The sequence below is a fragment of the Trachypithecus francoisi genome, unplaced genomic scaffold (assembly GCF_009764315.1).
Source record: "Trachypithecus francoisi isolate TF-2019V2 unplaced genomic scaffold, Tfra_2.0 Lachesis_group15, whole genome shotgun sequence".
Lineage (NCBI taxonomy): Eukaryota > Metazoa > Chordata > Mammalia > Primates > Cercopithecidae > Trachypithecus > Trachypithecus francoisi.
This window is the reverse complement of record NW_022681460.1, coordinates 90,476,047-90,487,276: the sequence shown is the minus strand read 5'-3', so window position 1 is coordinate 90,487,276 and position 11,230 is coordinate 90,476,047. Positions and strand designations below refer to the sequence as shown.

The window sequence follows — 11,230 nt, the reverse complement described above, 5'->3', positions numbered from 1 at the left end:
TAACAGGATGCTAGTGCGGTGTATTTATTAATTTGCAATAGTGTATGGTAAAGGAAATAACAAAAGAAACATGCAGATTTGCATAAATGGGAAATCCTTTGATTTGATAATCATTCAACAAACATCTACTGAGCATCTCCTCTGAATAAAGTATTAAATGTTTTCTATTTTTCTTTTTTAAAATTTGTTTTAAATGATCCTAAGAAATGCTTTAAAAGTTTATTTCCTAGGATTTATAGCAGTTAACATTCAGTTCCACCAATAAAATTCCTCACTGGATTCCACACAGGACAGATGTGTCTCCATTAGCTAATAACCTTCCAGGTGGTGCTGACACAGCACATATGTGAATATTCCTCTCTGTGGGAAATAGAGATGTAACTTCTATACTTGCCTCAACTACTACGACTTTCTTCACAGTCCTGGGTTTTCAAAGATCTAAAGTTAACTCTTCTCTTAGAGAATATATGCAAACAAGTAAACTTAAAACTTCAATGCAGTACTCTTATCCCATAGCTCTGGTTCTTGTCTTTGTAATTGATGCCTCCTGAGCTGACTGCTGGCCTCACTGTGCTCCTGCTTGAGAGCTGTCTGCCAGGGGAGGGGAATGCCCAGCTTCATAGTTACATCTTCAAAAAGGCCACCTGGAGAAGGAAGAAAAACCCACAGTGCTTTACTTCTATAATATGAGAAAATGGCTGCATGTACATTAAATCAGAATCAGGTAAGTCTGGTCAATAAGAACATACACTGATTTAAACAGAAAAATGACTCTTAGTGGATCTAGACATTGTATTTTACAGCAGGAGCCAATTAGTCCTTTTTTTTAATGAACCATATAGTAGTTAAGATGATTCACATGCATTTTAAAGGAGAAAAAGAGTTTTAATTGAAACTAAAGTTATATTGCCATGAAGTAATCCAGTCCTCGTTCCCATTGGTTCACAACTATTGTTTTGGACCTTCCATATTTAGAATTCTGAGTCTCATTCCTGGGCGATTCCAGGTCCTCATCCCTATAGGTAATGATACCAGTCTCTCCTAGGTCATGGTGATACTTTCACTTATATTGGTTGGTCAGCAGCAATTCATCTTGAAACCTAGAGTTAAAAAAACTAATTCACACAGTCTTATGTACAAAATATTTTCAGACTACGTAATGAGGCCTAGATCAAATGTATCTAATTTCCCAATAGTTTTGAAAACAGAAACAAACATAACAAAGTCAATTATAAATGTTTAGAAAGGTTTAGTTCAGGGGTGACAACACATTGGGAACTGTGCCAGCATGAGGAAGAGAGTCAAGTATAGAGCAGAGATAGATCATGAAGTATGGGAGGCTTGGGAAGCTCGTATTAGGTGTGAGCAAGAGAAGTAAAAACATTCTACTCTTGGGGAAGTATGGGACATCTGTCAATAGCATCAGGAAAGTTTGTCCTTAAGTCCCCGAATGCAGTAAAAAGAGATGTGTATTTAACTATCTCTGTTAAAAGAAAAGGAAAAGGGAGGGTCACACAGGGCAGAAAGTATCTGCTTTATGCTGAGTAATTCAGAAGGATGTTACCCTTCGTACAGTGCTGGTGAGAAAGGCACCTGCTGAGTTTCCGTATCAACTTCCTGCTGAGTTTCTCTATCAAGAGAACACCAAATTGGAAGGAGCAGCAAAAAGGAAAGGTTGATTCTTAAACAAAATGTAAACATGGACAACTGATGCAAACCTCAAGAGCTTACTATGAAGCTCAAATGAGATCACTGTTAGTTCAAGCTGCATCATTTGGTAAGCCCCGCCACCATTTCACTGACCCTGGTCAAAGTAAAACATTCCATGGGGGTTCAGACCATGAGAAACATCCTGCCCAACCACCTGACTTTCTTATCATACCCTGCCGGGCAAAGGCCCAACGGAAGGAACATCCCTATCATATCTTGCTGGACAAAGGCCCAAAGAACATCTATGACATCCCACTGGAAAAAGGGCCAAACCACCTGATCATAGGAACATCTTATCAATATCCTGCCAGGCAGCAAGCCATACTGCCCAGACCCCTCCCGCCCATACCTATAAATACCCCAGCCTGTAAGCAGCGGTGAGCTCTAGCTGGCATTCAGCTGGCCCCCGACCTCTGCAGGTCTGTGCTGGACATAAAACCTGCGTTGCTGTAGAGCCGCCAACTCTCTCTGTCTTTAACACTCACCTTCCCTTCAAAACCTAATAATAATGATTAGGAAAATCCATGCGTTTCCCGTCTCTCAGCTGACAAGAGATATGAGAAGTCTGTGAATATAACAGATGAGAAAAGAGGCCAGCAGAGCCTGCTATAATAAACAGGGGAAGGAAGAGCAGAGGTCATTGAGTTTGACTTAGGGCTCACTGTGGGCAGCATCCCTGGCAGGCAACATTCTGCTTCTACATAGTTTACAGGGACAGGAAGCTCACAACCGCACAAAGAAGACAATGCCGCTGCTTATATTCAGACAGAAAGACAACGGAAGAAACCATTTATCTCCTTTTTAATTCTGAAAATTGCTACGTCATGGAGTATTCCAACCAGGAAATACTTAGCATAAGGATAACACTGATAAATGACATTACGAAAATGGTTAAGAGTCCGGGCACAGTGGCTCAAGTGGCCTGTAATCCCAGCACTTTGGGAGTCCAAGGCAGGTAGATGGCTTGAGGTTAGGAGTTTGAGAACAGCCTGCCAATACGGTAAAACCCTGTCTCTATTAAAAATACAAAAATTAGCCAGGCATGGTGGCAGGTACCTGTAATCCCTGCTACTTGGGAGGCTGAGGCATGAGAGTCGCTTGAACCCATGTGGCAGGGGTTGCAGTGAGCCAAGATCACCCTACTGCACTCTAGCCTGGCTGACAGAGGGAAAGTCCATCTCGAAAAAGAAGAAAAAAAAGAAAATGGTTAGGAATTTTAGCTATACAGATTAGTGATTTTCAACTTGAGGTGATTTTGTGTACTGAGGGGTGTCTGGCAGTATCTGGAGACATTTTCGGTTGTCAATATAACTGGGAGGGGATGCTACTAGCATCCAGTGGACAGAGGCCAGGGACATTCTCCTACAATGTAGAGAGCCCCTATAACAAAGAATTATCAGCCAGCCCCGTTCAGCCTTTCCTCATCCACAAAATGGGAATTCTAACAGGATGTACATGAAATTTGTAAAACACCTTATTAAGCCTACTTTGATTTTTTTCATTCACAGCACAGTCCTATGGTTTAGTAAAGCAGGCATTTGAAACTTTGTTTTACATATGAAGAAACAGAAGCTCAGAAAACGTATGAAACTTGCTCAGGTAGCAAAGCTGTTAAGTGACATGGTAGGCTTAGAAAGAAATTGATTTCTAATCCGTGCTTTTCCCACTATAACTTTAGAGATGAATGACAAAACTACAGAGGCTTAGAGACTTCCAATCTTTGGTATTGCCTCAACTATCAAAAGGTTTCTTTTGCATGCCTGTGAATATGAACTCAAGATGAGGAATAACTACAAAAGAGGCTGAGCTGATTAAATTAAAGAACGCAAAATGGACCCTCCCAGTGAAAAAGAAAAAGTTTAAAATTTGGCTTAATGTCTTTTTTTCATCTGGTTTTTATAGTTTCATTTGCTGAGCACATTATGTATTTTTAAAGACTCAACATGCAACTGCAGCCATTCTTGGGAACAGGTGATGTACAATGCATTTTATTCCTTATATTTAAAACACTGTGAGTTAACATATTTCAAATGCTGATTTTGTGTTCCCTACCATTTATCCATGACAGGAAAAATTACTTCCCCTAACTGCCATTTATTTTAAGAGAGGATACTTTTATTTTGTTCCACTACACTGAGAAAGATCTCTATATTTCATCTTTTTAGTTTTATTCCCCAAAGTAAAGTTTTAAAGCTTCTCAGTGCATATGACTATAGCTGCAGCTTAAAGCTCTGTTGGTTGTTACATTTCTGGAATATAGTTACAAAGTCTAAATAATTATTTTAAAAAACAAAAGACAACCCTTTCCTGTTGGTTATAAGATTTGACTTAGTTCTGTATACCTGAATAGTTACACTTGGAAATGGAGAGAGGGAGAGGATGTTAAGCTGTCTAACAAGGATGTCTCTGCTTTGAGTAATCATCTAAAAACAATCTTCTTAAACCACAATAAACATGGCCAGGTTGATGTACTGAGAGGTGACAACATGCTAGCAGCCCTCACTCTCGGCGCCTCCTCGGCCTCGGCATCCACTCTGGCAGCACTTGAGGATCCCTTCAGCGAGACCAAGAACCCACCAATTCCGGACACAGTATCATTGACCAAATGTAAGTTTGGGATGCATTAATACCTTTGTGTTACACGTTAAACATTTTTTAATGTTATTTTACCCTAGATAAATTTATATTAACTGATTTCTCAACATTGACTTAGAATTTCTTATCCTCTTTCTCGTTTTTTTTTTTTTTGAGAGGGAGTCTTGCTCTGTTGTCCAGGCTGCAGTGCAGTGGCCCCATCTTGGCTCACAGCAACCTCCGCCTCCTGGGTTCAAGCAATTTTCCTGCCTCAGCCTCCTGAGTAGCTGGGATTACATGCGCACGCCACCACACTGGATAATTTTTGTATTTTCAGTAGAGACGGGGTTTCACCATGTTGGTCAGGCTGGTCTTGAACTCCTGACCTCGTGATCCACCCACCTCAGCCTCCCAAAGCGCTGGGATTACAGGCGTGAGCCACTCTGCCTGGCCTTAGAATTTCAATCACTAAAAAAATATATCATCAAGGCTGGCTACATAGAAAGGCTTTAGAAAGGACTCTTTACACTAAGTAGACAAAAATGTTCCTTTTAAAAAGGACATTGTTGACTTAAAAAAAAATAAAACTTCCCTTTAGATATATATTTTTGTCCAGTGTATGTTCAAAATTATGATCTGAAACAGGCTGTTTTTATAGTAGAAAAGGAAAAGGACAAGGACAGCTTATGCCCTTATATTATAAAATCCAGTTTCTTGGCCAGGCGCTGTGGCTAACACCTGTAATCCTAGCACTTCGGGAGGCTGAGGTGGGTGGATCACTTGAGGTCAGGAGTTTGAGACCAGCCTGGCCAACATGGCGAAACCCCCTCTCTACTAAAAACACAAAAATTAGCTGGGTACGGTGGTGGGTGCCTGTAATCCCAGTTACTTGGGAGGCTGACGCAGGAGAATCGCTTGGATCCAGGAGGCAGAGGTTGCAGTGAGCTGAGATCCCACCACTGAACTCCACAGCCTGGGTGACAGACCGAGACTCCATCTCAAAAATAAATAAACAAATTAATTAATTAAAATAAAATCTAGTTTCCAAGATCCAAATTTTCTATACAAAACATACAATATAAAGGTAAAAACAATGCTTGCTTATTGGCTCTGAGCCTCTTCCCCTGGCTGGTAAGGAATGACTTACAGGAAATCTTGGAGCTCAGATCCAGTGCCCCCTCCACCACATCTAGTTGCAACAGTTCTAAAGGCAAAAGATACTCTGGTTAAAATGGAAAGAACACTAGCCTATAATTTGAGTTCTGGATCTCCTCTGTGGACCTGTCACGGAATCGGTTTGGTTTCACTTTCCTCAGTTCTAAAATGAAAATAACAAGTTCTACCTCACAAGGTTTTTCTGGGAATCTATGATGGAAAGGATGTGATGTTATATTTTGTAAACTGAAAAGCACTGCACAGATGACAGATACTCCAGTGGAGATCTGGTGTGACTGATGGGCCTGTGGGCATTTTAGAGCTTAATGGCAGGTTACAAACAGGAAGAGACAAAGGTCTTAAAGAAATAATTTATTCAAAATGAAAGAGCCAATAACAAGTAGCTCTAACAGATTTGTATTTCTTGTGGTGAATGGCATACTCTGACATTAAAATTGCATATAAGAAAAAAAAAATATGTACGTTCCCATATATTATTAGTTCTCACTGTGCACCCTTGCTACAAACTGTGCTAAACACTTGATATAGCTCGGATGTCTGTCCCCTCTACATCTCATGTTGAAATGTAATTTTTCAGTGTTGGAGGTGGGGCCTGATGGGAGGTGTTTGGGTCCTGGAGATGGATCCCTCATGAATGGCTTGGTGCCATCCTCTTGGTGATGAGTGAGTTCCCACTCTTCCAGTCTGCATGAGATCTGGCTGTTTAAAGGAGCCTGGCTCCTCTTCCTCCATCTCTTGCTGCCTCTCTCACCATGTGACATGCTGGTTCCTTTTTCCTTCCACCATGACTGGAAGCTCCCTGAGGCCTCACCAGAGGCCAAGCAGATGCTGATGCCATGCTTGCACAGCCTGCAGAACCCGAGCCATACAAACCTCTTTTCTTTCTTTCTTTTTTTTTTTTTTGAGATGGAGTCTCACTTTGTTGCCCGGGCTGGAGTGCAGTGGCACGATCTCAGCCCACTGCTATCTCCGCCTCCTGGGTTCAAGTGATTCTCCTGCCTCAACCTCCCCAGTAGCTGGGATTACAGGTGCCTGCCATGATGCCCAGCTAATTTTTTGTATTTTTGGTAGAGATGAGATTTCACCATGTTAGCCAGGCTGGTCTTGAACTCCTGACCTCGTGATTTGCCTGCCTCAGCCTCCCAAAGTGCTGGGACTACAGATGTGAGCCACTGCGCTCGGCGCCTCTTTTCTTTATAAATTACTAGTCTTAGGTATTCCTTTATAGCAATGCAAATAAACTAATACAACACTTTTCTTAAAAAATAAAAAAATAAATAAATGTAAAAACAAAAATAAAATTAAAAACTACAACCTATTCTAGCATCTAGCAAATATACTTGATGTCTTAAAATAATACTGGGATTAGGTAGTTTTTACTAACTCACTAATTTGGCATTAATCGTACCCATGTTGAAGATACCCTAGACTCAACTTTTTGTGTTGGACAAATACTGTAAGATATTCCTCTCAAAAGAAACTGTCATCAGAGTGAACAGGCAACCTACAGAGTGGGAGAAAATTTTTGCAATCTATCCATCTGACAAAGGACTAATAGCCAGAATCTACAAAGATCTCAAACAAATTTATAAGAAAACAAACAACCCCATCAAAAATTGAGCAAAGGATATGAACAGACACTTCTCAAAATAAGACATTTATACAGCCAATACACAGATGAGAAAAAGCTCATCATCACTGGTCATTAGAGAAATACAAATCAAAACCAGTGAGATACCATCTCATGCCAGTTAGAATGGCGATCATTAAAAAGTCAGGAAACAACAGATGCTGGAGAGGATGTGGAGAAAAGGGGATGCTTTTACACTTTTGGTGGGAGTGTAAACTAGTTCATCCATTGTGGAAGACAGTGTGGTCATTCCTCAAGGATCTAGAACTAGAAATACCATTTGACCCAGCAATCCCATTACTGGGTATATACCCAAAGGATTATAAATCATTCTACTAAAAAGATACATGCACACGTATGTTTATCACAGCACTGTTTACAATAGCAAAGACTTGGAACCAACCCAAATGACCATTGATGATAGACTGGATAAAGAAAATGAGGCACATACACACCATGGAATACTATGCAGCCATAAAAAGGATGAGTTCGTGTCCTTTGCAGGGACATGGATGAGGCTGGAAACCATTATTCTCAGCAAACTAACACAAGAACAGAAAACCAAACACCACATGTTCTCACTCATAAGTGGGAGCTGAACAACGAGAACACATGGACACAGGGAGGGGAACATCACACACTGGGGCCTGTTGGGGAGTGGGGGGCTAGGGGAGGGATAGCAATAGGAGAAATACCTAATGTAGGTGATGGGTTGATGGGTGCAGCAAACCACCATGGCACGTGTATACCTATGTAAGAAAACTGCACGTTCTGCACATGTACCCCAGAACTTAAAGTATAATAAAAAAAAAAAACTTTAAAGATATTTCTCTCTCTGGGCTGGGAGGCTAGCTTCATTCATTCAATCAGTAATTATCTCCTATGTGGCACTGATTGTTCCAGCCACAGAGCACACTGAGAAGGAATTTCCGCCTCCTGCTGAAATGAGAGTGGGAGAGGTAGTCAAGGAATTAGGTGATTCCAATAAGGTGTAGTAAATTTAAGATGGACCTTAACACCTGCTGGGAGAAACAAGACTACTTTTGTGTTATGAAAGCAAGAGAGCCTCCTGAGACACTACCCTGGAGGAGGCAAAGAGAGCCATAAAGCCCGGCATGGCACAGAGTTTGGCACACACTTGATCCCCCTAGGATGCTGGCCTGCTAAATGAATGACTGGCAGACAGGCAGGACCAAACAAAACACCAAAAATGTGAGAAGCAGTCCAATGAGGAAGAAAATCCTGTCCCTCCGAATTGGCAACAATTATGTGTGTAAGGGACAGAAACAGTAGACTAAGGGAACATCAGTGTAGCCCTCCAACCCCGGGCTTTCTGCACACATTCTGTAAGAACTTTTAAAAGGTAGAGAGAGAAAAAAAGATGGGTGTCTATAAATTAAACTTTCACCCTGTATTTGCTTTAAGCCATGATGCACTATGAAAATTTACATATAACTAAACAGCTTGTTGATTTAAAAAGGCTGAGCCCTGTTATGTCTTCTTGCAGACATCTAGGTAGAAGGCCAGCAGTCCACTTACAGGATGAGAAGTACTTTATGAGATGTGTATGTGGCAGAGAGAAGAGGACTACTGGTGGCTTTTCATCTCTAGATGGGGCTGAAATCAAGGACCACTATAGCAGTTACTGGATCCTGATCCTATTCTTCAACAAAGCAAGTAAGTCCTAGACATGAACATCTCCTCGCTTCTTGTAGAATAACTGGACTACGGACAGTATTGTTGGCATTGGATGGTGCTATTGTAACACTGTAGTGAACAAGCAGTTCTGATGCTCCCAGTCATATAAAGCAAATTCGGTAACTTTACTAATGAGAACAAACCCATGGGGCCAACATTTACATAGCAGTCTTCCGATGTTACATAAAAATATATTGCCTCTGAAGCACAAAACATTTGTAAGGAAATCATTCAAGGATACTAATATGGGTGGGTGTTAAAGCACAACATATAAAATGGTGCTACCTCAATACATGCTCACACACTCACAAATCAAAAAGTCCCTTTAATTTCTCCTTCCTATGGAATAGCCCCAGGAAGGAACCTGCAGAAGGGAACAGTGGCACTGCTGCAGCTTTGGCCTAGAGTGGTGTTTTGAAAATCACCACTGTGCTGCCCTATTGGTGATATGCCTCTGACCAAACAAGTTTACTCAGAAACAGAGTTTCTAGAGCTCAGAAATAAAGTGCTTTTCTATAGTATCAATTAATTGAAATATTTTCAGTTGCTTAAGGAGAGGTGACTTTAGCAGCAAAACCATTTTAATATATCATATTTAAAGGAAACCATGCCCACTCTTGCCTTAAGGTTAAGAAGCACAGCTGGTGAAGAAATGGTATGCTTATGGTATCAGTACAACTAGAAATCCCAGGAGGGGCCATGAACCCCTATATTGTGGAACAAAATAGATTTCCACAGATGAATGGGTTCTGTCATTTAAATAGATTTATTTCAGTGGCAATTTTTAAATTCCTATTTTAGCTGTAAATACTAATTCTTTTAACAGACGTGCAACCAAGAAGAAAACTTACTTCATGCAGACAAAACGCTTTCCGACCCACTGTGAAGGAAAGAGGAGGAAATAGCTTGTAAGGTTGTGACTGTGGATCCCACTAGTTATCAGTGGAAAAGTGTCATGGAAACACTGTGCAGGCAGTATTGAGATACTTAATGAGTGGCCCTGAGGTCCGGGCTACTTGTGCATGAGTGAAGAATTCTGTCCAGTAGGAAGAATGGCAAAAGGTGACCTAACACATTTTTTAAGAGAAAGGGATAAGCAGGGTCATACCTGCCTTTGAAAACCATCCTGGACAATTTTATTTCACACCAGAAATAAAAAAGCCTTACTTCTATTGGTTGGTATTCAACAAGGTCTTTATTGTAATTATTGAAACTTAGAGAAGTTGAGACTTATATTGCCTACTATAATTCCCGTTTAAACATGTGACTTATGATTATATGAATTATAGACAAACTTACAAAACACAGGAAGGTGCAACACAAAAAGAAAAATTTTGTGGCTACATCACTTAGGGATAACTGCTATTAACATTTTGGATATATATTTCTAGATTTTTATTTCTATGTTTTCTGGACAATTCCATATAGCTGTTTTGTGAAATAGCACTTCTAAAACTAAATGTAATATGTATTGTGGTAATTTTCAAATAATATTATTCTAGGATATCTTTAATTGCTGCATTATATTTTACTACACATCTGCATCACTTAAAAAAAAAAAAGAGTAAGTGCATAACATTTCACCAGAAAGCAAATCTGAGGAGTCTGACAGAGGAGCAGGGATCGGGAGAGGGTGGTATTGACTGACAGTCCCAGGAAGCACTTTAAAATAGTCCAGCCCAGTGCTTCTCAGGTGTTGTCTCTGGACCAACATTGCTGGCCTCATTTGAGAACGTGTTAGAAAGGCAAATTACTGTGCCCACTCCAGACTTACTGAATCTAGGGGTGGGGCCTAGCAAGGGGTGTTTTAATAGGCTGTCCAGGTGATTCTCATGCTTGCTAGGTTTGAGAGCTGTTGATCTAGTCCAGCCATTTTATACAGCTGAGCAAACCGTCCTCAAGAAGGGAATTGGATTAAAGTGACATAGCTAATTAGGCGAGGACTCAAACACAGGTCTTCTAACTCCTACTCCAGTGTCTTCATTTCTAGACCAGTGCAAACTCAAAGGTGCTAATTTGGGTGCCCAAAAATATTTTCAAAAAACATCTTTTTCCTCTAGAAGACAATAAAATTGTCAAACAAGGGAGAAAGAAACAAATTATGTCCAGTTCAATTTCCCAATATTAATAAAGGAGCTTGGGCCCACTGTTGACAAAAGCCAAGCCCTTTTTGTTCACTATGCAGAGAATGAAGGGGCCAATATCTCAAGTTCAAATTGACCTATCATATAAAGTTAGTCTGTTAAAAGTTAAGTGAATGAATTTTCTGGGAGGTGGGAGTTAGCGGGGACAGCTTCTGATATGCCCTGATGTGGCATATGACTAGACTGTGGCATATCACATATAACTCCATTCTTTTCTAAATCTAGTCACTCCACATGGGTCTCCAGCAAATGTATTTGGTTAGCTCAGGTAAAGAAAATGGTCACAAATTTGGCTTTA

At 40.5% G+C, this 11,230-nt stretch overlaps 1 protein-coding gene across 6 annotated transcripts in view; it reads right to left on the bottom strand.

Annotated features, from left to right (window-relative positions):
* Nucleotides 1–11,230, bottom strand: part of UBE3D (ubiquitin protein ligase E3D) — a 178,819-nt gene continuing 167,589 nt past the window's right edge. For 5 of the 6 annotated variants that reach the window (XM_033235567.1, XM_033235565.1, XM_033235562.1 and 2 more), the window contains one exon: nucleotides 1–644. In XM_033235567.1, coding sequence (XP_033091458.1) covers nucleotides 624–644 — 21 coding nt within the window. In that variant the 3' untranslated portion in view covers nucleotides 1–623. Of the gene's footprint in view, nucleotides 645–5,431; nucleotides 5,489–11,230 lie in introns of all 6 variants that reach the window. The other variant, XM_033235563.1, reaches the window with a different exon arrangement.